General features: G+C 54.8%; 1 protein-coding gene across 3 annotated transcripts in view; it reads left to right on the top strand.

The window, feature by feature from the left end:
* The first annotated feature begins 924 nt into the window (after positions 1–924).
* The window catches only part of PAK6 (p21 (RAC1) activated kinase 6), a 37,836-nt gene continuing 10,989 nt past the window's right edge, over positions 925–27,771 (top strand). Inside the window, exons 1-5 of one of the 3 annotated variants that reach the window (XM_058541217.1) lie at positions 925–1,319; positions 2,173–2,254; positions 13,682–13,798; positions 25,866–26,074; positions 26,975–27,625. In XM_058541217.1, coding sequence (XP_058397200.1) covers positions 25,871–26,074; positions 26,975–27,625 — 855 coding nt within the window. In that variant the 5' untranslated portion in view covers positions 925–1,319; positions 2,173–2,254; positions 13,682–13,798; positions 25,866–25,870. Of the gene's footprint in view, positions 1,320–2,172; positions 2,255–12,724; positions 13,097–13,681; positions 13,799–25,865; positions 26,075–26,974; positions 27,626–27,771 lie in introns of those variants that run through there. The other 2 variants (XM_058541216.1, XM_058541219.1) reach the window with 2 other exon arrangements.

Below are 27,771 nucleotides of genomic sequence, written 5' to 3' on the forward strand. Positions count from 1 at the left end.
ACCCCACAGTTGGACACTGGGAGAAGAAAAGAAGCCGGCGAAGGAGACAAGGAGGCTTGGAGAGCGGGCGGCCATTATGGGAGGCCGGGCTCTACCGGGTACACCCAGAGGAGCTGACCGGCGGGTGCAAGGAGGAGCTCAAGCTACCTACCCATGCCCCTGTTCCTGACCAGGCGCCATGAAACAAAGGGCTCTCATCGAGTGGCTGGCTTCTTGTCCCTTCCAACCCAGGAAGCTGGTGCCCACCCTACCCAGCACCCCCATGTGCTGCTCTCCCACCCTTCACAGGAAAACCAGCTGAGACTCCAAGACAGGAGCTCAGCGCAGCTGTGCTCAGGGCTGACCAGGTCTGAATCCCGCAGCTCTGCGGGGGTGGGGAGCCTAGGAGGTCTGGCTTCTGGGGCACTGGGGGAGGCTCCCATGGAGCCGAGCAGGCAGCCCTTCCTCTCCCTTCCCCTCAGCAGAGGAAGGCAGGGAAAAAACGTGTTTTTATAAATAGCTCCAGCCCCAACTGATTTGTAAATTCAGTGGGTTTTTTGTGTCAATGACATCACCCTCCTCCCCATGGCAACCCCCGACGATATCAAAATTGCCAAGCAACGTTGGAGCAGCTCGGCGCCCCAAACGAGCAGGTCGCTGCCTGAGGATTTAATGGAGGAATCCCGAAGTGAGCAGAGGGTCGCGGTGGAGGAGGGGCGTGCCGCGGCTGGGAAGGAGGCTGGAGCCCGCCGGTGCTGCCTGCCAGGCAGCCCTGGGCCAGCTGGGGCTCCTCGGCCACGCTCCCTTTGACAGCTCTGCCGTTGGCAGCGGTGGGGGAGGGCACCGCTCCCTGCCTGATGTGCCAGGAGCCCAGAGCAGCCATCCAGGTGACTAAGCCGGCCCACTGGCACTGAGTCACCCGCTGGCCCGGAGGTTTCTTCCTTCCCTTTTTGCATCTGATTATTTTGGGAGCTGGAAACTTGGAGCCGCACCTGAGTCCCGCCCCTTCCAGCTCTCCCCTCCCTACCGTGAGCTCCGAGGAAGATGAGACCTGCCGGGAGTCTGCCGCCACCCCCTAAGGATATGGAAGACGCAGTGGGGGCCCGAAGTGCCTGGGGAGAGACGCCAGCCAGCAAAGTGCAATAGCAGACATGGTGATCAGGCTGCCGCGTCCTCTGGAGGTGTCGGGAGAGAAGGGGAGTCTGGTCCGCGCTCACTGGAGTCCTCCCAGGCTGGCTTTGAACTCACCTCCCACGGGATATTTCTGTAAATGAGTGGCTTCTAGGGTCAGAGTGGCATTTGGAGAGCGAGGCTGGATTGGCTTAGGCTGGCCTGGGCAGGTAGGTGGCTCTGTGCTGGGTGTGGCCCCACGTGTGTGTGTGTGTGTGTGTGTGTGTGTGTGTGTGTATGTGCGTGTGTGTATGTGTGTGTGTGTGGTTTCTCTGCTGAGGACAGCAGGGGCATCCAGCGGAGAGGTGGGGATGGGGTATTTGGCAGCAGTTCATCCTAATGGATGCTGGGCCCACCCAGGCCCTGAGATGGGTGCTGTGGAAAAGGAACACCAAGCAGCTGGCCTGAGCAGGGTGAGGAGCAGCTCCAGCTCAGACAGGCCCAGGCCCTCTCTGAGTCCACAGGACAGACACACGGCAGGAAGCCAAGGTGGGGAGTGGTCCAGAGGGGCTGGCCAAGGATGGAAACCAAACCTCCAGGAGGCTGGACAGCGCATCGGCTGCCCCCTCTTCTGACAGCCCCGGGCACTAAGGAAACAGCTTCCTACCAAGGAATTGTCACTCTCCCATGCAGTGCCAGCCAACACCTGTGTGTGTCCTCTGCCGGGCTCACAGGGGTGCGTTCCCTGAGAAGGGTGCTGGCCAGGGCGCGGCTTCTCCATACTCGGGACCTAGCCAGGGGCCAGTGATCAGCCTGGTGCTCAAGCCAGACTCTTGACCCCCTGGCCCCCACAGGGCATGCTCTGGTGTGTGGCAGGCAGAGAGGGGCGTGGGCCCCCCACCTCCCCCACACAGCTGGCAGCCTCACAGGCACACCGGTGAGTAAAAGCCGCAGGAGGGAGGAGGCTGTGTGCCCACAGAGGCAGGACGACACCAACCAGGAACCTTCGGGAGAAGCGGCCAGGAGAGAAACGAACTGAGGTTTTCTTTTTCTTTTTCTTTTTTTTTCCGTTTTTGCCTGAAGGGAGTACGGCTTCCTGGGCTAGAGACAAGCCCCGACCTGCAGTGGAAAGCTTGAGGCCCAGCTGCCCGGAGAAGCGGCCAAGGTAAGGTCCCCACTGACCCTGCGGGCTCAGGCTTCCTGTAGGGTGGGGGTGCCCAGGTGTCCAGGCCGCCCACCCTCTGGGATGGGGCGACAGCTGTCGGCCCTGGGCTAAGAAGCCCCACGTCCCGCCCCACCTGCCACTCCCTTTCCAGATCCATTTTGAAACAGCCCTGTCCAAGCTGGTCTTGGGCTTCCTGGCCAGAGGGAGAAATGCTTGTTTCTGCTGTTCCTGCCTTTACCTCCCGCTCCTGTGGGCCAAGCCAGTGCCTTTAGGAGGCTCCTCCAGGCCCCTCTCACCACCACCTCTGGGACACTCCCCTCATGTGATCATCCCACAAATATTTATGGAGCATCCGCTGGGTCCCAGGCTCTAAGTCACACCCTTAGGCTGAGCTTGACTTGCCACAGAGTCTGTCTCTGGAACTCGGTGTCAGGCCAGGCTCCCTGGCTGAGCACCGTCCCCCCTCACAGGCCTCGGGCTCCCCACCTCTGCTGTAAGGTTAATGACTCGGTGGGCTCTGAGGGGGTCAGGCCCAGTGAGCTGGGGTTCATAAAGCGCTGGGGCCCCACCGAGAAGCAAGGCTAATACAACATAATTTGTTCTTTCCCTGCCATCACATGCCAAGGTCAGAGGGTCCTGCTTGGGGTCCTTCCCTAAGCTGGTTCTGGTGGGAATGGGGTTCCAGGAATAGAGGATGAGCTCTGAGCTACCTGGCCCCCAGGCTGATAGGCCTGGGACTCTGCTCCATGGAAGCTCATCTAGATGGAAATAAGGCCTTTGGGCCAAGCAAGAGGTCCCCTCTGCAGCTCAGAAGAGGCAAACCTGGGAACCCTAGTGACAAAAGTGCCTAGTCGGAGGGGAGCGGGGAACTTGGCACCAGGAGCAAGGCTTCTGGAAGCACCTGATTTGGGTGAAAAGCTGTGTGCCCCTGTGAGTGGCCACAAGGTGGGACTGTGGGGGCTGCACAGATGTTCCGGTCCCCTGAGGACAGACTGATTCTTTGTGAGCTGAGCTCTCGAGGACGTGCCAGGCACAGGGAAGGTGCAGGCAGGTCTGGGGTCTCCAGCACAGAAAAGCCCACACTGTGCACAACTCCCAAGGACGACCAGGAATGCCCCTGTCCTGGAGGGGAATATGGGACCAGAGTCAGGATGAACCCATAAGTGTCCCCCACTCAATTAATCCCCACACCTGGCCCCAGGATGAGGAAAATGACCCAGGTGTGGGAGTATTTCCTGCCTCCTTGCAAAAGGTGACTCCAAGCCTGGGGGTCCCCGTGCGTGCAGAGCTGAGCAGCAGGTGGTGCCCAGCTGGGGGCAGAATGGCAGGGACTATGGAGCACCAGGCAAATAGCAGGCCAGCAGAGTGGCAGCTGGCTGGGCCAGGAGGGAGCAGAGGGTAGAGGCCAGGGCATAGGGGGCAGGAGAGGAAAAGGCTGCCTGGGGTTTTAACAGGGCTCAGGGAGGGCTGGCTTTCTTATGCCTGCCTGCCTCTGTGGGAGGGCCGGGCAGGGAGGAGGCGGAGATGCTGAGATCTTGCATTCCGTACCCAAGCAGCCAGAGACGCCTCTGGCGCACTGTGTCTGGATGCAGAAGGCAGGAAGGACTCATGGGAAGCTGTCCTTCAGCCTGAAGCAGAGCCCTTCCCATAGGATACCCTCCACACCGTGAGTGGCAAGGCCTGAGATTCAGAAGCAGTTCCTAAGACTTGGGCGGTAGGAAGGGTGCTAACAAGCCTCATAAACACGCATTCTGCAACCTGCCCCTCTGATCAGGGGTTTTGAGAAGAGGGTTCATTTTTGTGAACTTGCCTTGGTGGAAGAAAGTGGGCTAGCCAACAGGTTAGAGCAGAGCATAGAAAATGGAAGCTTTGGAGGCAGAAAGAGCTCTCAACTTCTTGAGGCCGAGCTGGCCCTCCTCCGGGGGTGAGTGGGCTGACTGGTCCTGGGAAGCTGCCCCCTTCTGAGTTCAGCCCTGCGGTCCACTAAGGGCTAAGGTGAGAAGTGTGGGGTGAGAGATAAAGGGGAACTTGTCTTTTCTTAGCAAGATGTGGGCTCCAGGCAGCACTTGGAGATGGCAATTGGCACCTTGTTCTGGCTCACTTGCTTGCAGGCAGGGAACAGACATTGCCTGGCTACTAACTACAAAACACTGGTGGCTGGAACAGGGGCTGATAAAGGAACAGGACAGAGCCCTTGCCCTGAGGGAGCTTACAGCCCTTCCAAAGAGGAGAGGAAAGGAAAGCTGAGCCTGGGGCCAACCCCCGGCTGAGCTGCAGAGCTGTGATCAGCCACAGGTTGGCTTCCTTCTTTTGCCTGCTCTGGGCCCCAGACTCATTGCTGAAGTTGTCAGTCATGACCCATCCAGTCCAGATAATTTATAAATTTAGACCAACACTGGCAGATGGTTCTTAACATAGAACTGGATAAAGATGGACAGAAAAAAGATTAGAAGAAAATGAAAAACAAAGGAAGAAGCAGCTTCTACGGTTATGGGCAGAAGACGCGAGCTCAAGGAAATACGCGAGCGCAGGAATAGGCAGGATGGTGGATGGTTAATGTGCGGAGAGAGCCGGGTGAACGTCAGGCCCAGCACTGCCTCTTCCTGCCTGGGTGACCTTGGAAAAGTTACTTCATCTCTCTAGGTCTCAATTTCCTCTCCTGTCCAACAGAGATAATTATAGTACCTAAGAGACAGATGTTGAGAGGATTAAGTAAGGCCATATGTGAACACTCTTAGCAGCATGGCTGGCACACAAGTGCTCAGGAAAAGATAACGTTATCATTGGGATGATTATCAGTGTTAGAGGAACAAAATGCCAGGAGGGAGAGGGGAATCAGAAAAGGCTTCGTGGAGGAGGTAGCTTTGGAAGAACTCTGCCCTGAAGAAAAGCTCAAGCTCTCAGAATGCCGATCAATCCATGCTCAGTAACGCTGGGAAGAAATGCAATACCAGCTCCGTTTTTTCCCAAATAGCAAATTGTTTGTCCAATGAGGACAAATCTCTAAGGAATGACTTGAGCCTAGCAAGAGTTTCCTTCTCCTTCTGGGTTTCGAGTATGAGCTCTTGAAGACTTGAAGTGGGCTGTACACAGTGAAGGAATCCAGAGGCCTAGTCTGGGCCTGGACTCTAGTCACATGGTGGCCCCGATTCCTTGAGAAACTGGGTACCAAAGAGCCCCATCTGAAGCACAAACTTGGAGGTGCTGCTTGCAGAGGGTCCAGACTGGAGACCACAGTGGGCTCCTTGACCACTCTGGCAGGTGACAGAAATAACCAGGAACCATAAAGTTCAGTCTCAGAGATTTTTGCTTTTCCTACCAAAGGATTATCTGTTCTATGAATTTAGAAAAGGCAATCCCGGGTTCTGTTCCCCTAAAAGAACAAGGCAAACCCAGAACACGACAGACTTTCACATGCTGGGGGGAATTAGCATGCAAAAATAGGTTGCCTCATAACTATATGGGGCTACATGAGCCTCAGCAAAGGGACACCCATGCTGGCCAGCATCTTCTTCTATAAAACCTCTTTATGACCCACCAGGCAATGCAGAGACCCAAGTCTTTACAGAGGAACAATGATGACCTTTTCGTACACTTGTGGGCTCTTTGTGGCGACCTTTCTCCCTAGAAGTGCTGCCTCGGTTAGCAAATGCCGACATCTTTCTGCTTGGCTCTGGTTTGCCCAAGCCTCAAAGCACTGGGGCCGGTGGGCCTCTGGCTAAGGGGGCGGAGGCAGGGCTATGTTCTCTTGCACACTCAGGCTGCCCTGGAGAGGGGGCCTCTAGGTGCTCAGAGAAGTAGATCCAGACCGCTCAGGTCAGCAGGTGCGTTGTTCTGGTCCCTGATCCCAGTGCAGCAGGAACCCAGCCTGCTCACCCCAGGGCAAATGGCAGTGAGCCAGTCACCTTGTTCAAGGCCCCCTGCTGCCTGCCTGCCTTCCCCAGGCTCCCGAAGGCTGCAGCAGCAGCAGGGTTAAAACCGGAAGGACTGGTTCTCTGTTCAGCTTCCCGGCCTGGGGCCTCCAGCCTCCATTTTCTTTCTTTCAGCTTCAAATGAGGTTCCCTATGGAATTGGACAAGAAGACATAGAGGGTGGGGGGAGCCAGGAGACCAGCTGTGCCACAGCCTCCCTGTGGGTCCAGGGCACCGTCCCGGGTCAGTGGGGAGGAGCGCAGAGGAGGAAAGGGCTGCCTCCGAAAGGAGCCGGCCGCCTTGGATTGCTGCGGCACAGTCAAGCCGAAGGGAGGCCCTAAGAATGTTCAATCCAGTTTAAGCCCTGAAATTTTATAGCGGGAAACAGAGACCCAGAGAAGGAAGCAGGTCCTGAGACCCACACAGCTAAGTGGTGGCAGAGCGTTTCAGGCCTGGGGGTTCCCACCTCCCAGCCCAGTAGTCTTGCACCACCCAGGCGGCCTTTCCATGGGCAGCAGCGTCAAAGGTGCCCCCAAGCAGGGACAGGCGCAAACCACTGCCTAACTTGATGGCTTGAGAGAGGCAGCCTGGCCAGACACAGTGGGAGGCCGACAGGTCCCTTCGCTCCTCTGTGCCCCCTGCCCTAACAGAGGCCTGGGCCCCCCACCCCACTGCATCTTGCTCAGTGTGGAGCCCAGCTCAGCCCAAGCTGGTTCATCAGGCCCCCCCAGGAGAGGCTTTGCCCACTCCACCCAGGCCACTGTCTGATAAACAGATCCAGCTAATTTGTCAATGGATCCACTCAAGTACTACTTGCCCCAGGAGGCATTTGACATTTTAACCATGAGGCTGGCAATGTCTTAAGCAAAAGAAGAGGGTAATGATGAGAGTATGCAGGAAAGAAGGAGAGATTCTGGGGTGGAGGTTGGGGAGGCACGCAGGAGACCCTTAACCTCAGGTGATCTTTCACCAGTATACACTATGACCCCAGGCAGGAATTTAAATGTCCAGTGGCCACCATCAGAGGTCAGATCCCAGAAGTGCGAAGCCTGTCACCTATCATCTGTCACCCTGTTACTGGGCCCAGCTGGACAAGAAGACTTTTGTATTCCACTGTGTGGATCATACTGGAAGATGGTGTGTCTGGGATCGTGAAAGGTGGAGAAAGGCGGATGTCTCGGATCCTGGGGAGGCCTGGAGCCAGGCCGGGGGGCAAGAATGCAAGGCCAGGAGTAAGTGAGCGTGCAGGGCTCCTGTGGAGGAGGGAACGGTCTGCCCCTGGACAGTCCATCATCGCAGCAAGGACTGTCCTGCCAGGTGCCGGTGAGGGTGTGGAAGCGCACACCAGGCCCCTGCTATGTCAGCGTTCCCATGAAGATCCCGCAGGCCACCACCCCTGGAAGGAAAGACCCTGCGAAGGGATGACAGTAGATGCCTGGGCCCCTCCAGGACCCTCTAAGCATAGCACAGCCCAGCCAAGTGGCAGTTAGACAGGTCATGCCCTCTAACACTGCCCCAGGGCAGACACAGAAGGCAGAGGTCCATGAGCTCTACAGCCAGACGGTCGGTGCTCCTAGGAGGCCCCACAGCCCAGAGCCTGTGAACTTGGTGCATTTGGAGCTGAGGTGTTCCACCCAGAGGTCTGTGGATGGGGCTGGGGCAGCCAACATCACGCTTCCTCAGACTCTCCTTCCCTGGGTCTCTTGCCTGAGCCCTCGCCTGGTCACAAACCTCCCACTCCTCCAACTCACCTGTCCTTCCTGAAAGTCAGACCCTGGGCTCCAGGGAACAGGTGCCAGTCACAGCCCCGCCCCAGCCTCAGAGCAGGGGCACCGCGGAAGGCTCAGAAGAGAGAGGAAAGAACAGTGAAGGGTTTCCATTCGAGGAGGCTTCCAGCTGTTAGTTCTGCCAGCAAAAATGCCAGCCAGAAAACTAAACTGCCAGCAACAAACATTTGGATGGAACGTTGGAGCCCATTTAGAGCAGGGGCTGCAAATGATCATAGTGAGAAGGTATTAAATGAATTCATCATGTCTCTAAAATGAGTGTCCTTAGCATGAGTGGCTCTTTGTGTTCCCAGCCATCCCCAGGGTAGCTCATACCCCCATGTCCCTAGGAAGGGTGCTACAGCCTGCCCTGCCTCTGCTTCAGCCCCTTGAGGTGGACAGAGAGTGGCCCCTGCATCTGAGAGCCTTGTCCAGGTCACCAGGCCACTTTAGAACTGTCAGGAAAGTTCAGCCCCCAGTGTTGGTTTGTGTTTGTGGAGAACAGGCCTACGTATTCCCAGTGGCATTGGGAGCCTAGTACAGATACAGAACTTGAGAAAAAGGCAGACAGAGAGAGGCTGGAGACTTCTGGGTGTGCTGGTTTCCCTCTGCTGAGGTTCAGGGTGGCAGAAGGACACGTCTGTCCAGCAGCCGGGCAGGGGAGTCCCATGGACTTTTCCTAAGAGCCTAACTGGGCCAGACAGTGCTGCCACCTGGGCTGGGGTCCTCTCTCCCGGATCTGGAGCAGACAGACCTGTCGGGTTGATTTAGTAGCAAGTTCTCCTGGGAGAACCCTGGGATTCTGTCCCTGTGGCACCAAACAGCTCCCTGTGGCAGCTGTGTGCGTGCATGGTGTGGGGGAAGGGCGCTTCTTCTTTGGTTCCTTCAGCAGCTGTGAGAGCTGAGGGTCAAGAACCTCTCACCCTGTTTAGGAGTGCTGGTCCTCAGGGGCCCTGGAGCCCAATACTCTAGACCTCATCCCTCCACCACCTTCCCAAGGGAGAGAGGCACTCTCTCCCCCATTATGCACATTAAGAAATGGAGGCTGAGACACACGGGGAATCTAGCGAGGCAGAGGGGCTCCAATCCAGCAAGAACACCAGAACGTCTGCCGCGAGACTCTGTCTCCCTCCCCCCTGCCTAAGACCCTGAGGGCTCAGCAGTGTCAGCTCTCTCAGCTTATGCCCCAGAGCCTCAGAAGTTTGCAACAACAGCAAACCTGAGAGAGATGGGTGGTCCCATCAGGGTGGGGGTACTGCCCAGGCCACCCCCAGAGCAGCAAGGGACGGTGTTGGACAGCCTGGAAGAGAGGGGGAGGAAGGGATCTTCTCCAAAGAGTGCCTCTCTCCTAGGGCTAGGGCTGCAGGTGAGTGGGCAGCTTCCTTTCCTGGGCCCCAGGCTCCAAGGGGCTCCCCTAGTGGAGCAGCAAGCAGACTGCCATCCCCCTCCCCAGCAGTGCCTGCACGTGGGCCCATTCTGGGTCTGTGAAGGACAGAGGGCCTGATGCAGGGACTTTAGGCAGGGCGCAGGCTCATGACCAGGGGAATTTAGCACCTGGTTCCCAGCAGGGGACTCAGTGACAGGGTGGGGGAAATCAAGGTCTCCTCTGTCCCTTATACCCCATGCCGTGTGGGGTCCACATGCCCTTGTCAGAAATGGGGGAGGGATACCGCCCACCTCTGTGTCACATGACTCACTCTTCCTGGGCAGTGGTCAGACTTGGCACAGGAGGCAAATGACCAGTGCCTCCCCCACCGACTGTTCCCAGGGACTTGACCCCACACCGTCAAATCATATCAGGCGGTCCTTGGAATCAGGGAGCTTTGAGCAGTGCAGAGTGAAGAGAACAGGTTGGGGGCAGACACACTTGGGTTGAAATTCTGGCTCCACCACTCAGTAACTATAAGACCTTAAACTAGTTCCTTAACCACGCTGAACCTCAGTTTCCTCATCGGTAAATTGAGAATAATAATATAGTACTTCCGTGCCAGGGTTGTTGTGAAGACTTGCATGAGACAATATGTGTAAATAGCTTAGCATGGGGCCTGGCCCATGGGAAGCATTCAATAAGTGGCAGGCGTTATTATGACCATTATTAGAGGAGGGCAGAGTCCTCCAGAGACAGGAGCTCCGGAAGAGTGGGTGAGCTTTCCTGATCCCCAGGAAGCTTTTCAAGTCATGGAGCTGAAAGGAGCAGGGAAACGATAATATGTTTGTGTTTCTGAACCACAAGTCAATCCATATCTTTCCTCTTCGGCCCTAACCCAGGCTCTCAGCCCTGGCTGTAGGTGCTCAGATGTTACAACAGGCCCCAACAACCACAGGCTGAGAGAGAGCCGGGAAGTGCCCGCCCTCTCACTCTCCCAGACAGTACTGGTTGCCAATGCCCCAGAGCTGGCGGGGCTCCAGGACACATTGCCCATGAAATATCGTTTTTGGTGTCCCTGTCCAGAGCTCCTGCCCAATTCGTAGCCTGGCAGTGCATGAACAACTCCCAGACCAAGCCCTATGCCAGCCGCCAAGCCTCTTCAAAGAAGGGGGTGCCGGGTCCCTCTCCCTGTGCTCGGCACAGCGACCTGGGAACAGGGCAGAGGGAGGCCCGTGGCCGCTGGAGGAGACACAGTGCCCTAGAATGTTCCTGCCACTTCCTGCACTGCTGTTCTGCCCCCTCCTCCTGGGCTGAGTTGGGCATAGATCAGAGGAGGATAGGGAAGGGGGGAGTCACACACAGTAATTAATCACTCAGGACCCATTCTGCACATCCCAGCCATCTTAGTTTGCAGAAGGTCGTCCAACCCAGCGCAGCTGACCCACCTGTAGACTGGAAGTGCAGAAACCTGGGGTTGTGATGGGCCCGAGAGGTCCCCTAGTCTAATCTAGTATCCAGTATGGGAACCTTTTCTCTAGCATATCTGACCGATAGTTATCTGGGTTCTTGAACACCTCCAGTCATTACCTCCTTGATCAGTCTTATTTGGGAGTCTCTGCCTCTCTTAAGGCCCCAAACCCCATCGCAGCTCCCAAAGGTGGGAGGACCCCAGGGTTTCCTAGACTCACTCCCTACAGGGTAAGGATGGGACTTAGCTAGTAGCCTTGCTGAGATTCCCAAGCCTGGATTCAAACCAAACTAAATACCATTTCATTTCTGATAACAGTCCAATATCACACTTTATTGTAATTCAACAGTTCAAAAATACTGCTTGGAGCTGTGGTTTTGGTATATAAGGTATTTGTATTAAAAGAAAATAATTCATGTGTACATTTGTGAGTCAGTAAAAAATAATTTAGGGTGTTGATTCTAGGTTCAACAACATAATGCATTTCACTCTAGCTTTGCTTCATGGTTCATTTCAAATCCTCAGCACCCAGTCCCCCTACCCCCTACTCAGCACAACCTGTTTCCCGCAGCCAGCATTCAGCCAGTGCTCCCATGTCCCTGGGTAACGAGTCTGTGGGGAAAGCCATACTTGTGTCACCTGCCCCCTCCCCACCACACTGCTCCCTCATCCTAGGCTCAGCAGGCAGCTTCCTGGGGGGGCCACAGGAGGTGAGGGGTTGGCTAACAGGGTCAGGCCTACAGTGTTGCCTGGTCAGAGGAAAGAGAAAGAATCTGCTTGGGAAAGACACAGAGAGGAGGAGAGACAGAGGGTAGGGAGAAGAGTAGAGACTAAATGTACGTATGAGTGCGTGGAGGGGGACGGCAGGGGGACCTGCAGTTAGCTGTCCCAGCGTCCACACCACTCTCACAGTGTCTCCACCGGTACCACCACGCTTTCCCCAGGGAGGCTGAGGGCATCGGGGCTGGTGGTGCAGCCAGACAGGGTTCAGGGCTGTTCGGGGCTGATGAATTCCCTCCAGCCACCTTAGCTCTGTTTGGTAGGAGCCTAGAGCAAACTGCATAAGCAATAGAGCCCATATGCAGATGCTTTATCCATCAATTGCATTGATATAATAAAGAATCAGTGAACAAAAATGATACATGGCAATAGTGACCTTAATTAATAACTAAAGTTTGGGGTGCCCAACAATGACAAAAATCCCTGCATTGTCCTTGGTCCTCGCTCTGTGACACTGGCAGTCACCCAGCCACTGCTTGGGGGCAGCATTTGGGGTCCAGATGTACTGAATTTCCAAGCCAGAATCCCCTCAGCACTCAGTCAGACACAGCCTCTCTGGGGGCCCAAGTCTAGGACAGCAACATTCAACAACATAATGCATTTCATTCACTTCCTTGTTTGGGGAAGAGACAGACAGGTGGCCCCTGCCCTGCCCCAACAACGTATATACACAGGAGAGACCAGACTCTAACCCAAAAGAAGCAGGGCAAAGGGCAGCCAAGAGTGAGCTACTCGGAATGGCCATCCTGCTCCTAGGCTAGAGCTAGAGGAGACAACCAGGGGATGAAGGCTCTGGAATCCCTCCCATCCCATTCTCTATTTAGTGTTGCTGGGCTCCTGGAAGCTTTTTTTCCCAGAGGTTCCCTACTCCAGAATCCTGAAGACAGAGGTTCCCAGAACTGAGAGCAAGATCTGACAAGGGAATTGGAATCTCTTTAAATCCTGCTTTCCTGCCTGCACAAGGGGGCTACCCCAGGACAGTCTTAGGGCCTTGTCCAGATGGGGAGGACAGGCCGAGGTGCCAGGTTGTAGGAGTCCAGCTGAGGCTGTTCAGGATGTGTGGGTGGGCGCACTCGCCCCGCTGCACCTCTAGGATCCAGCAGCCTCCAGAGCGTTCATCTGCAATGCAAATTAACGAGTTAATTACACAGAGAGGCGCTCAGCGGACATCCAGGTCAGGCCTCCGCGTGGCCGCCCAGGGGTCGTGGCAGCGGGTCCAGTCGGGACCACAGCCCGAAGGCGAAGGGATGGCGGGAGCTGGAGGCCAGCTATTAGAGGAAAAGGATTGAGCACGGGGGCGCCCCTCGGGCACAGAGGCTCCCGGCCACGGCCCCTGCGCCCCTCGGCGACTTTTCCCGGGCTCTGTGTTCGCCGTGTCTACCTGAGGCCACACCCTGAAATCAAACTCGCGGCCAGGTGAAGCCGGCGCTGCACAAACATGTAAGCGCGGCCTCTCCTCGTCGTTCCCGGCGCTGTGGTCCCTCCCGCGGAGGGCGGGCCCGGCTCCCGCGGCCTCTCCGAGCGCTCCGGGGGCTTCCCGCTCGGCAGGTGGGTGCCTCGGCCACCCAGGGAGGCTGGCTAACCTCCCTGAGCTGGGGCCGGGACACGGGGACAGGCCTCCCCGCACGCGCGGCCCCCTTTCCCGGGGTTTTCATTCCCCGAAGTTAGGGGCTGGCGGGCGCCCTGTGCACCCGGGAGCGGCCCTGGGGCGGCCGGCGCCAGGCGGAGGGGCCCTGGGCGCAGGGACGCAGAGCTCGGCGCCCCTGGGAGCGGGACCTACCGCCGCGTGTGCGCCCGGCCCTCCCGCCCCGGCTGGCTGGGCGGCTGAGGCGCGGGGCTGGGGGGATTCGCGTCCCAGAGGGCGCCCCCCTGGGGCCTGCGAGGTGGGGCCGGGTGGCCGCGCTAGGTCGGAGCGCGGTGGGGAGAGGGGCCGGAAGCGTGCTGCGCCCACTGCCTCCTCGTCCCCGTGCGCCCCGCGGGGAGCCCGCCGCCTCCCCTTGTACCTGAGAAGGTGGCTCAGTCGGGAGGCGGGCGTGAGGCGTTCTGATTGCTCTGGATTCCGGCCAGTCGCAAAATCTGCAGGGACACTTAACAACATTTGTCACAATGAATTTCTGATCTGTTTCCACCTAGGCGTCGGAGGACTGGCTGGGGAAGGTCCCCAGTCTTCCTCTCCTCGGTGCCTGAGAGCCCTGACCCCTGAAGGGTGAGGATTCCAGAGGAAGAGGCGGCAAGGAAGGCGGCCCGCAGGTGAGTGAGGGACCTCCAGCCCTGGTAAGGTGTCTAGGAGCCTCCTCGAGACCTTCTTGAAGGACACGCTGGAAGGGACAGTGGGCAGGCAGGTGGCCTTCCCGGACTGGCCCATTCTTGGTACTGTTAGGCAGCAGCAGTGGTCCCTTCTCGGTGCTATTTCTCAGTCCTTAGTGGATGTGCATTGTTACTTCCACCTCCCCAGCCCACAGCAGGCGGCAGGGCTTCAAATGCCAGGCCCTGCCCTGACCCAGCCTCTGCTTTCATCAGGTCTGATGCCTGTCTGGGGCGAGGCAGTGTCACCTAGGCTGGTGCGCTGAACTCTTGCTTGGGAAAGAGGCTCCCGAACAGGAAGGGCAGTAGCAGGCCCAGCGTCTGTGCTGAGCACCGGCCCCAGGCAGAGGTGCTGCTCGGCACATCCCAGCCTGCCAGCTCATTCCCCGGATCTCCAACCTGCTAAAATCAGTCCATCTTTCCCCACCCCCAGTGAGCGGCATCCAACCTAGATGTAGATGCTACTAGGAACACCAAGGACTAAGACATGAAGAGTTCCCAGGGTATAGGCTGCGTTTTCTACATATTGCCCCATCCTGGTGTTTTTTAGGCTCCTCTGACTTGTTTTTCTAGGTGGGGGAGGAGAAGGGGTTCGGGTCTCCATCTGTGCTCTGGTCTTTTGTGGCTGGTGTGGCATATATTGCAATGCTGTGAGTTCTCCTCAGGCCACACAGTGGCTGAGAACACAACGTTTGGAACCCAAAAGAGCTGGGTTCGAATTTGCCTTTGATCCTTAGGCAAGTTGCTTTACTTCTCTCCAAACTTGTTAATATCCTCATCTGTAACATGGGGATGATCATGCCTTCATCATAGGATGGTTGCGAGGAGTCACAATGATGATGTAGAGCAGCCCCAGCAGGGGCCACCTCCCCAGCCTCCAGTTGTTAGTATTAGAAAAGGTGAAGCTACCCGAGCCCTACTCTCTTGGAGCACTTTGAGACGCTCTGGCTCTCTAGCAGGAGACTGTGGAGGGTGTCAGAGCAAAGCAGTGGGAGTAAAGTCAAGGCAGAGGGTCCACGGAGGGCAGGTAGTGAGGTGGCCCAGGGAAGGGGCCATTTCTGGAAGCGGATCCGGTTTTGGAGGCAGAAACAGCAGCACGCTCTGTACATGTAACACGTGTTCACGTGTTCCCGGGTGACCCTGGACACACTGCTACCATACGCGCTGCCTGGGGCAGAAGGAGCCTCTGGCTTGAGGCTTCCAGTCTGATCTCTGCCCCGAGTAGCTGTGGGGGTAGCCATTTGACTTCTCTGGGCGCCGGGTGTGACAGAGGAGCTTGGATCAGAGAGATCTGGGTTTGAATCCCAGCTCCACACTTATAATCTTGGACAGTTACTTCTCTCCAAGCCTTGGTTTCTTCACTGGTAAAACAGAGCTCATAATATCTGCGTGTAGAGTTGTGACCCTTAAATGCACTAATGAGTAGCACTGAGGGCCAGCCCTGGTGGCCTAGTGGTTAAGTTCGGTGCACTCCGCTATGGCGGCATGGGTTTGGTTCCCAGGTGCGGACCTTCACCACTTGTCAGTCAAGCCGTGGCAGCGGCTCACATACAAAATAGAAGAAGATTGGCAACAGATGTTAGCTCAGGGCAACTCTTCCTCAGCAAAACAAAAAAAAAAAGAAAAGCACCAAGCACGGTATCTGGCATGTGCTAGGTACCTACTTTATACATGTATGTGTGCATATTCCCTTTCTCGTGTCCTCCCTCTCCCCGGCCGCCTGCCGTCTTTAAAATGCACCCAGTAAAGCAGGTTTGGCCCATCTCACAGCCGTATTGTGAGCATGAAGTCAGGAGATAAACAAAATAGATATAGAAAGTTAGGGGCTGTAAAAACATAATCCTTTTGTGTGGTTAGGGGACTTCATCCTGCCTATGGGACTCTAGACGACCTTTCTAGAGAGGCACTGAGGACTCGGTGATGAGGACTGAAGGTCCGGGACAGTGAAGAGGTGCCTGGCCTGCAGCCCTCCCAGGAAGGCTTCTCTTCACTCTCCCCTTGGAGATAACCCCATGCCCAGAGAAGCCCAATGCTGTGGACTGGGAAGGGGTTGGGATTCTGAGTGCAGGAAACAGAGGTCAGAGGCCTGCTCTGGCTGAGCTGCTGCTGGCCCACGGCGCTGTGCATGCAGCTGGAGCTGGGCCCAAGAGGCCGGCCTGAGTCAATATTGACCTTCCCGGCTGGCCAGCCTGGCTCTTCGGCCTCTCATTCAGCTGGAGTGTTGACACAGTGATTGAATGAGCTTTATTATCATATTCTTTTCAACAACTGCCCCATTATCTCTCCCCTGGGGATTCACTGGGACCTGTAGTGTGGGAATGGTGACAAGGGCGGGGAGCCCAGACATTTTGGCTTGTTATGTGCACAGTGCCCTCTGCCCTGCACACTCAGCTTCTCTCTGGGCCACTCCAGTGGGACAGAAGAACCTCAGGGGACGCTCCACACTCCAGCACAGTGGCCCTGGGCAGATCTTACAGGGCCCTTGGGCAATGGCAGTGAGGGCCACAGCCTGGGTCTAGGACCCACCCACCCTGTAGGTGACAGCTAGGCAGAAAAGCAAATGCAATTCTCTTCAGGTGCTTCCCCCTGGTATATTTCTGGGGGCCAGGAAAGGGTGCTGGGGTGCCAGCTCTCATGTCATGTGAAGAGGGGCAGATGGCAGGCCTAGACCCTTCGTGGAGGCTGAGGGAGGACAGAGCTCAGCTCCACACAGAGGATGAGCAGCGAGGGGACAGAGGGACAGAGGGCAGAGCCTCGGGAAGGGGGAGGAGCTCCCCATCGCCAACCACATTTGAGCAGGACACTGACAAGCTCCTGTTGGGGCTGCCACTGAGGGACTGAACGTTGGGCGGGGATGGAGCGGAGGCCAGACCGCCGCAGCGAGTCCACAGGGCGGGCATCACCATCTCTTCTGGCTGGCAGTGCACGTCAGGGTGGGGTCTAGCAATGTCTATTTGGAAAAGCAAGCTAAACCACACGAGAGCAAGGCCTTTGTTTTGTTCACCGTGGTCCCCAGAGCCCGGAGCAGAGTAGATGCACAATAAATGAAGGTATTGAATAAATGAATGAATAATATAGTTTTATATTTAAACAAACTCCAGAAAGTAAAATTTAAGAAAAGTCTTCCTGGCTGATGAGAATACTCCGATGAAAGTCTGGCTCCTGTCCAGGGTGTTCTCAACCAGGGGGCCGGCGAGGCACGTTGCTCTTCATGGAGGGGTGTGTAGGATGACAGTCCCCAAAGTGGGTTACAAAGAGGCCCGCAGCCCTGCTGCGAATCTCAGGGTGGAAGGGGCCAGCTCTGGAGGTGACAGGGTCTGCTGTAGGCCACTCTGTGACTGGATGGTGGCAGTGGTGGGCAGTGCTATAGAACTCGGGGGCTTACCTCTACCTCGGTGCCCTGATTCTAGGATTGTTCCCTCCTCAGAGCATCCTGGGTGGGCCTGAGAATGACATAGGGTGGGTGGTGGGAGGTGGCAACCGCATTCACATCAGGGTCTGGGTCAGAGTGACTCGGGTCTGCCCTTCTTTGCTGCTCCACTTGGGCAGTCGCTTAATCTCTCTGTGAACATGGATTTCCTCATCTGCATAATGGGTACAATAATTGTCCTCCCTCACAGGCTTGTGGTGAGGAGATCCCATATGTGAGATGCTCAGCCCAGAGCCTGGGGCTTACAGTAGGCACTCCCTGAGTGATGATTACTAAAAACACCCAAAATGGCCCCTCGAGCTAGAACAGAGGCTGTTTCTCTCCTCACTGTACTTAGAGAAGCTGGCCGAGGTGAATGAGTCCATTCCTTTGTTACCACTGGAAGTGCTGAGGCCCAGGAAGGAGATAGGCCGGGGTCATAAGCTGAAACTTCGGAAACCTGCACCCGGGGCTCAGCAGAGGAAGTCTGGGTGTGCCCCCCAACCCTCGATCACTGGCCCTCAGAGCAGGGCCCAGAATGCAGCTGCCTCCTCTCTTCCCAGTCACTCAGAAATGGAGGGGAATCCCACCAGCCTCATTCCTAACAGTTAGTTAACCAACATCCCAGAACTTACATAACCAGCTAAATCCTGCCCCCTTCAGAGTAGCTGCAAACTCCTTTGGTCTCGCTTTCTAGAAGCCATCTTCCCAGCTTGCAGCACATTCTTCTGAATCCCTTCAGCGGGCTAAATGTCCTTTCCTTGAAAGAGATTCGATGTGTCGAAATAGCCAAAACCCACCCGAAGCCAGGTCTGGAGGGTAAGGTGGGTGACCACGTCAGACACCGCCACTTCTGGTGAAAAGCAGAGGTGACAGGTTAGGAGAACAGTTGATGTTGGCTCAACACGGGCCCCAAAGGTGCGGCCCAAAGAGGACTTCTGGAAGTGCCAGAGCGTGTTGGGAACAGGCAGATTCCCTCCCAAGTCTGCCTCACGTGGCAGCGCTCATTTGAGGGTCTGAGCTCTGGTTTGAGGTTTAAATACAGACTCATTTCTCTATAGCTCTGCCTTGGGTTTGCGGGTCCCCAACAGCTTGGTGGCCTGGCAACCCAGGCCCTGGCAGATGGATGTCTCCTCCCCCAGAGACGAAGCAGTTTGAGAGGGTGACCCACCTACCGCAGCTGCTCTGCTTATCTCCCTTGTGGACTGTAGACCAGCCAAGCCTCAGGGCCTTGCTCTGGGGGCCCCACCACCCAAACCCCTTGTCATCATGGAACAGTAGCATTAGCCACAAAGCTCTGTCCACAGTTCCTCGAGCCAAGCCTACAGGTTGCCTGGCTTCAGGCTGAGATCCTCCTGAGGGGACCTGGATGCATCCTGTGCTGCAGAGAATACACTCCTGCTGTTTCTGCAGCTCTTTTCGTATGTGCCAGGCCCTGACATCACAGCTGCCGACGTGAACTCTTTGGAACATTTTACCCACCCCTTGCAGGGCAAATCCCTGGTTCTAAACAATATGAGGGTCTGCCTGCAAGTCAGGACAGCCCCAGTCTCCCCTGGCCTCTGACTCACAGATCAGCCCAGGAAAGAACCTAGCAATCTTGGTTGAGGGCGCTGGCTCCGGCCCACCCCCTTCTACACACTCCCATGAATTCATCAGGTTTGCTCAGCCCCACTCCTGCTCACAGAGACCTCCGGGAAGGAGAGAAACAACAGCCCAACTCCCTCAGAGTGGGCGTGGTGGACCAGATCTGGGTTCAAACCCCAACTCGATCGTTTCCTGGTTCTGTGACCTTGGGCAAGTTATTTAATCTTTCTAAGCCTCATCTGGATTTGTGGATAATAATAATAATTCCTACCTCCCAGAGTTGTTGTGAGAATTAAATGAGTTGATCCTTGGAAAGGGCCTAGCACATGGTAAGTGCTCAAGAAAAGTTACTTCCTGTTCTGTCTTGAGTCTCCTCTGGCATGACAGTCCCACCCTTCAGTGACCCCAGTCTGTGGCTCCCTGAACCCTCCACCAGCTCCGCCCTGGGGTTTACTGGGTGTGGCAGCATTTCCTCCAGAAAGCGTCTCCTAGGCGCTGATGGCTCCCATCTGCCGGGCTCTGGCTGGAGGAAGCATCTCAGCTGGAGCTGTGCCCGGGGGAACTTCCTTCTCAAACCAGTTTGGGCTGGGCTCTCCCCCGCTGGCGCTGGGTCCCCCTCTGGTCCAGTCACAGGCCAGCCTGGCCAGCTGGCCTGCTAGAAAGTAATGTCTGCAGACATTCAGAAGAGGAAAGTTCAAAGCATTCCTCAATCACATTCCTCAATCACAGCAATGCATCCCAGCCTCAGAAAGAATCCTCAGCACCTCCTTCGCCTGTGGTGGGGCGGGGTGTCAGATGGGAGGGGTGGGGGCAGCGGAGGTCGCCCCGAGCCTGAGCGCTCACCCTGCCTCTGCCCATTTCTACTTCAGAGTCTCAGGCCCAGATCACTTCTGTCAGGCCAGGCAGAAGGAAAGGCAGGGACTGGCTCTCTGAAGGAAAATCATCTTCCTTCCTCCTTCCTCCTTTTTCCTTCCTCCTCAGGGGTATCTTCTTTGAGGAAAGCTCCTCCATTCAATGAATTGAGTGTGGATGCAAAAAGGTGGAGATACCAGGGATGGCAACTTCAAGGGCTGGCACGGCCTGATTTGCTTTAACACTATGGCCTCACGGCTAATACAGCCCCACCCTCCCTCAGCCCCAGGGCCCTTGGGCTGGGGTCAGAAGGTAGGGAACTGAGGTGGAAGATGGAGACCCAGAAACGGCAAACTGCAGGCCCCTGCCTGGGCAGGCGGGTGTGCTCCAAGGGCCCGCTGCTGGAGAGATGCAGCACGGTGGTGTCTCAGGTGTTTCACACTCAGTGACTTGGCAACACTAGGTACTTGACTGGGTGAGTTCTCTTAGGAACTCAGCTTTCATGGATCACTCTTTCCTTTATTTAAAAATATTTTGGTTTTTTTAGAAAAGCAGCCCATCATCTTTGAGGAAAATTTAGAAGAGTAGAAAGATGGGGTAGGAGGAGATCACCTGTGGCCCCCCAGTCAAACACAACCACAATGAATATTTTGCTGAATTTCCTTCAAATATTCATTGTATTCGTACTGCATTTACAAATTAACCTAGATGAAATCTTTAGAAAGAATCACCTACTCCTAACCTGTGCCATCAAGAATTCTGCTTTTTGAGCCAGCCCTGATGGCCTCGTGGTTAAATTTCGGCACACTCCGCTTAGGCGGCCGGGGTTCGCTTCCCGGTCGAAGAACCACACCACCTGTCTATCAGTTACCATGCTATGGTGGCGGCTCACATAGAAGAACTAGAAGGACTTACAACTAGAATATACAACCGTGCACTGGGGCTTTGGGGAGGGGGGAAAGAAAGAGGAAGATTGGCAACAGATGTTAGTTCAGGCCGAATCTTTCCCTGTAAAAAAAGAAAAAGAATTCTGCTTTGGACAAAGAAAACCTTGGTAGATTTTGTCTCTGGGACCCATGAGTGTAGACAGGTTTTGGCCCCAGCAGGTCAGAGGCTCCAGGAGAGCCCACCAAACTTGGGTCCCACCTGGTCACTCACACCAGATCTAAGGTAGGACGTGGCCAGACTGGGTTTCTCTCCTGCCCCCCCATCACTCCCACCAGCTTCATTATTTTACCTTTCACATTTAGATCTGATTAATTTTGGGCCATGACATGAATTCGTTCTTCAGGATTCTTCTTTTTTTTCATATGGATATCTAATTGCTTCAACTATATTTATGGAAAAGATCCTCTGTTCCCCACCATATTGCAGTGTCACCTTTGTCATAAATTAAGTGCCCTTATATGACTGGGTCTATTTCTGGATTCTCTCTTCTGTTCCATTGGTCTATTCATCAATCTTTGTGCCAGTTCCAGACTATATTAATTATGGTAACTTTATAGTAAGTCATGATATCTAGTAGTGTAATCCTCTGACTTTGCTCCTCAAGATTGTCTCGGCTATTCCTGGTTTTTTATGTTTCTCTATATATTCTAGAATCTGTTTGTCAATTTCTACCAAAAGAAATATGCTGGGATTTTGACTGAGATTGAAATAAATCTGTAGGTTAATTGGAAATAATTGATATCTTTACAATATTGAGTCTTCCAATCTATGAACATTCTTTAATATCTTTTTTTTAAATAATTTTATTTATTTATTTATTTTTCCCCCAAAGCCCCAGTAGATAGTTGTATGTCATAGCTGCACATTCTTCTAGTTGCTGTATGTGGGACGTGGCCTCAGCATGGCTGGAGAAGCGGTGCGTCCGTGCGTGCCCGGGATCTGAACCCCAGGCCGCCAGCAGCGGAGCGCGCGCACTTAACCACTAAGCCACGGGGCCGGCCCTAATATCTCTAATTATGTTTTACACTTTTCAATGTAGAGAACTTGCACATCTTTGATTAGATTTATTCCTAGGGATTTGATATTTTTAATATAAAATGGTAAATGGTACCTGAGGGTTTTTTTCTTTGATAACACTTCTGACATAAAATGAGCAGGTTTTTTCCCTCTGAGACCATTGCTCCAACTCGGAGATCAACTAGGTGTCAATTCAGTTCAATTCTGACACTAACTACCTGACCCCACTGGGTCTGTCCCACAAGCCGCCCCCTACTTCAGATACCAGTCGCAAGTCCTGGACCACTCATGCTTCTGACCAACTGGCTATAAATCAAGGGTTCCCATGATCCCTCCTCAGGTTTGATAAGTTGCTAGAATGGCTCATGGAACTCAGGAAGGCACTTGACTTACTATTACCGGTTCATTGTATAAGGATATATCTTAGGAACAGCCATATGGAAGAGATGCATGGGGCAAGGCACGTGGGAGGGGGCTCGGAGCTTCCATGCCCTCTCCAGGTGCCTCAGCCTCCTAGCACCTTGATGTGTTCACCAACTTGGAAGCTCTCTGAACACTGTCATTTAGGAGTTTTTATGGAGGTTTCATTACGTAGGCATGATTGATTAAATCATTGGCCATTGGCATTGAACTCAATCTCCAGCCCCTCTCCCCTCCCCAGAGGTGGGGACAGGGGAGGCTGAAAGTTCCAATGTTCTTGTCACTCTGGGGATTCCAAATGTTTTAGGAGCTGTGTGCCAGGAACAGGGGACAAAGACCAAACATCTATTTCCCATTGTACCACAGAATCTTTTTTTTTTTTTTTTTTTTTTGTGAGGGAGATTAGCCCTGAGCTAACATACAATGCCAGTCCTCCTCTTTTTGCTGAGGAAGACTGGCCCTGGGCTAACATCCGTGCCCATCTTCCTCTACTTTATATGGGACGCCGCCACAGGACAGCCTGACAAGCGGTGTGTTGGTGCGAACCCCGGGCCACCGCAACGGAGCATGCGTACTTAACCGTTATGCCACCGGGCCGGCCCCCACAGAATCTTTTAAAAATTTCATTTTCTATTTGTTGCTGCTATATAGAAATACAATTTATTTATATTGACCTTGAATTGGGACCTTCTAAATTCACTTACCTAATCCCAATAGCTTGTATGTAGATTTTTCTGGATTTTCTATGTAGACAATCGTGTTGTCCCAGGCAGTGTTAGCCTCACCGCATTTTGGATGTGTCCTAGCAGCCTCCCTTTAGGCATGCATTTCCCACCAGCTGAGTGACCAGCTCTGATTTCTAAATCTCTACTCCCCCTCCCCAACACCCCAGCGCAATTCATTGCTTCTGCCAGCTCCCCACCCTCACCACCGTAACTCCTGGACCCTGGGACTCCGGGCCGTCCCTCTTTGTCCTCAAGCCTTTCCTGCTGCCTCTGGGAAGAACTTGTTCTGGAATCGCTGTTGGGTGGACTCAGGAGGGGCATCCCAGAGTCACTTAGAGCATTTGCTGAAGATGCTGTGCTCGTGCATTCCTGCAGCGAAAGCTGGGCCCTTGGGGGGCCGGGGGGTTGGGGAGAGGGATGTTCTGAGCAGAAAAAGTATGAGCCAGCTCTTCTTCAACTCCAGGGTGTGTCCCCGCACCTCCAGAGGAGTTCACAGTGCGAGGGAGGAGGGTAAAACCGTTAGCTAAGCTACTCAGGGATAGAGGCTCTGAGAGGCCATGAGGACAGAACTAGAGAATGGAGACTCTTCTGTAGCCAAAGGCTGAGAGGGAGGAGGTCAAGTTTTACCAAACTGTCAGGAGGTTACCTATGGAGAGGTGGCAAGGCTCCCAGCAATCAGGCAGGGCCCCTTGACAGGTGAATCTGGGAGGGAAGGAGTTCAGCATCACCCCCAGGCTTGTATCTGCCCACGTTCCAATATCTGTAGGGCCCTGAGCTTAGAGATGGGGATGCACAGAGAGGTAACACAGCAAGAGAAACTGTCCCCATTTACTGGGAATCTGCTCACTTCATACTCCCTAAACCCCGTGAGATATCTTTTATTAACCCCACGTTATAGATGAAGAACAGTGAGGCTCAAATCAGTTAGGTAACTTGCTCAAAGTCTCCCCAACTTAGTGGGAGACAACTACAACTCACCTGCAACTCTAACAGGTGTATTTCTTCCCAAAGTCCTTGGTCCTTGGGGGTCCCGCCCACATGGCTTCACCTGTAGGGAGTGTTTGGTACACTCTCCAACCTCGAGGTCCCAAAAAGTGGCTGGCATTCCAAGAGGTATGACATGGATTCAGATTGATTCACACACAGTAAATTCCTAGTGGGAAGCTGTGGCTGTTCCAGCCCCTGCCTTTCTGAGTGGGCACCAGCTGCCTCACAGATCTGTGACCTACTCCAGAGCCTGCTAACGTGACTGGGAAAATGCTGTTTCCAGAGCAGGAGCCAAAAGAGAATGCTCTGGCCCGGTACTCCAGATCTCTGGAGAGATGAATGATCCAAGCATTCAATTCAAGAAACAAACTTGAAACCTACATGTGACCTTTCCAGGTGACATAAGAACCCATTGAGTATATTTCACCACAATGAAGAAAAACTTAAAAAAAAAAATCCATTGAGCTATTTTGAGCGACTTCAGATACAAAACCATTCAAGTGGGCTCCCCAACCCTGTCTTCCATCAACTTGTGGTCCCCACCAGGGACTCCCTGAAGGTGAGGCTGGGGCAGCACTTGGGAAGAGCCACTTTACCTCCTGGGCTTCCAGTCTCCCTCTCTCAAGTCTGCATGCCCACGTCACTCCTAGGGTTGATGGAGCTCAGCAGGGCCTTAGGCAAACGCCAAATCAGCAAGGCAAGGGATGGAGGTTTGACTGCCAGTGATGTTTTGTACAGTCAGAGTTCTGAGACCTGAGAGAAAGGGGTCCAAGGGGAGGTGGGCTTTCTCTTCCCTGGAGAGCTTTACCGCTAAGATAGTCGCCCCTCACCCACCCCAGCTGTGCCCTTGGCTCAGAGCTTTCTAGAATTAGGGCTGAGCACCTGTGACCATGAGAGCCCTTTCAGAGTTCCTGATCCTGTGATAATGGTCCCAGAGTGGGCAATATGTTGTCTTTTTATGAATGTTGTACAGTCATGCATCACTTAACGACAGGGATACGTTCTGAGAAATGCGTTGTTGGGCTATTTCATTGTTGTGTGAACATCACAAAGTGTACTTACACAAACTGAGATGGGATAGCCTCCTACACACCTAGGACATATGGTACTAATCTTATGGGACCACTGTCGTATAGGCGGTCCATCACTGCCCGAAATGTCGTTATGCAGTACATGGCTGTATATCTCTTTAACAGGTTTTCTGTTGTTGAACCATCCTGGGACAAACCCAAGTTGATTGTGATTAAAAACAAAAAATAAACAAAAAAACTTTAACATACTACTGGATTCAATTTGCTAGTTTTGTTTAGGATTTTCACACTATGTTCACAAGTGAGATTGGTTCAAATTTTCCTTTTCTGTACTATACTTATCTGGTTTAAGAGTCAAGGTCATACTTCATGAAATGAGTCGCCTGCTTTCCTCCTCCTTTCCTCTTCTATAAATTCTTTTTTTTTTTAAATGCTGTTTTTGCTTTTTTTTTTTTTTTAATTTTATTTATTTATTTTTCCCCCAAAGCCCCAGTAGATAGTTGTATGTCATAGCTGCACATCCTTCTAGTTGCTGTATGTGGGACGCGGCCTCAGCATGGCCGGAGAAGCGGCGTGTCAGTGCGTGACCGGGATCCGAACCCGCGCCGCCAGCAGCGGAGCGCGAGCAATCAACCGCTAAGCCATGGGGTCGGCGCTATAAATTCTTTAATCATGGAATGATATTTGTAATGGGCTTTGGATCTTACAAAAACACATGCCCAGAGTCCGCCTGCTCCACCAGGGACTTGGCACAGACAGGAAGAGAGACACCTCTTTTTCTTGTTTATAGTCTGTGTTGGCTTATTTATGGTGCTTTTGTTGTTTCTGGGATGACTCTGCTGGGAGCTAGCCATTTCCTCAAGGAGGTAGGGATGGGAGGTGAGGGGAAGCCCTGGGCCCGGGACAGGGGAACTATGCTGCTGGGAGGGAGCCCGGAGCCTGGGGCCCCAGCACCCACTGCAGCCACCCCATGCTTCCCAGGGGGCCAGGATCCTATGAAGCCCCCACTGGGGCTCAGCCTGACCCTCCCCACACAGGCACCATGTTCCGCAAGAAAAAGAAGAAACGCCCTGAGATCTCGGCCCCACAGAACTTCCAGCACCGCGTCCATACCTCCTTTGACCCCAAGGAAGGCAAGTTTGTGGGTCTCCCCCCACAATGGCAGAACATCCTGGACACACTGCGGAGACCGAAGCCCGTGGTGGACCCTTCCCGCATCACGCGGGTGCAGCTGCAGCCCATGAAGGTAAGGTGGGCGGCGGGATGGCGGGGCCCAGTTCAGCCCCTCCCACACCGCAGAAGACCGTGCCTGGCAAAACCACAAAGGCACCTGGAGGAACCACCTAATTACCGGCTATTAATTAGCCGGCTGTTTTCATTCCTGCTAATCAGCCTCTCGTTTTCTCCCTGGGTGACCCTGGGAGGAGGAGCCTGGGGAGTCCCTCTCTCCAGGGTGGTAGGGTTGCCAGATTTAACAAATAAAAACACAAGATGCCCAGTAAAATTTGAATTTCAGATAACAATGAATAATCTTTTAGTATTAAGTGTGCCTCATGTAATAGTTGGACCTGCAGCCCCTGTGGGGCTCGGGGCTCTCCCAGACCGGGAGGCTTTACTTGTGTGGGTCAGGAAGGGTAGATCCAAGAGCCTGGTAGAGGCAGGGGTCAGCGGCCGTGTCAGGGACTGGGGGCCACGAAGCCAGTGTGTGTGGACCCCTGGACTGGTCCCTGCCACCTTGGAGAGCTCTGCAGTCTCCCAGCAGCCCCCAGATGGAACTAGAGAATGGCAGCAGGCCCCAGGCGGGGTCTGGAGTTCCCTCCATGCCCTCTCAGCTTCCCAAGCACAGCTGCCCACACCACTTGGCGTGCTGGATTGTAACCCCATGGTTATTCACCTGCGTGCCCTGCTGGACTGCGACCCCCATGAAAATGGGCCTGCTCCCTGTATCCCTGCCCCAGCACAGGCCTGACCCACTGTGGGCCCTGGTACGTGACTGAAAAATTAAGGAATAGATGGATGACACAGCAAGTGAGGTCCTTGGATATTCCTCCCCAAGGCCCCCCAGGGAGGCTCTCTGACCTGGTGTCAGCCGCCTATCCCTGCCATGAACAGGCTGCTCACCCACACTCTTCTTCCCTCCCTCCAGACAGTGGTGCGGGGCAGCTCAGTGCCCGTGGACGGCTACATCTCGGGGCTGCTCAATGACATCCAGAAGTTGTCGGTCATCAGCTCCAACACCCTGCGTGGCCGCAGTCCCACCAGCCGGCGGCGGGCACAGTCCCTGGGGCTGCTGGGGGATGAGCACTGGGCCACCGACCCGGACATGTACCTGCAGAGCCCCCAGTCTGAGCACACTGACCCCCATGGCCTCTACCTCAGCTGCAACGGGGGCACACCAGCAGGCCGCAGGCAGACGCCATGGACCGAGCCGCAGAGCCCACGGGTCCTGCCCAATGGGCTGGCCACCAAGGCACAGTCCCTGGGCCCCACCGAGTTCCAGGGTGCCACACAGCGCTGCCTGCAGCTGGGCGCCTGTCTGCAGAGTTCCCCACCCGGCGCCTCACCCCCCACAGCCACTGGTAGGCGTGGGGCCAAGGCTGCCAGGCACGGCTCTGAGGAGGCCCGGCCGCAGTCCTGCTTGCTGGGCTCAGCTGCAGGCAGGCCAGGCGGGGAGGGCAGCCCCAGCCCCAAGACCCAGGAGAACAGCCTAAAGCGCAGGCTGTTCCGAAGCATGTTCCTGTCTACTCCTGCCACAGCCCCTCCGAGCAGCAAGCCAGGCCCTCCAACGCAGAGCAAGGTAGGTCAGGCCGGGGCCACCCGTGGGGGCCACTCTTATCAGGGTAGGGAGCCTGGCCTGGCAGGTGTCCATTGGGGAATGTGAGTCAGGGACACAGGCCCTGCCTGGCCTTCCCACCTACAGGGTTGGGCTGGGGACAGCATGAG

Source organism: Diceros bicornis, chromosome 5, assembly GCF_020826845.1.
Source record: "Diceros bicornis minor isolate mBicDic1 chromosome 5, mDicBic1.mat.cur, whole genome shotgun sequence".
NCBI lineage: Eukaryota > Metazoa > Chordata > Mammalia > Perissodactyla > Rhinocerotidae > Diceros > Diceros bicornis.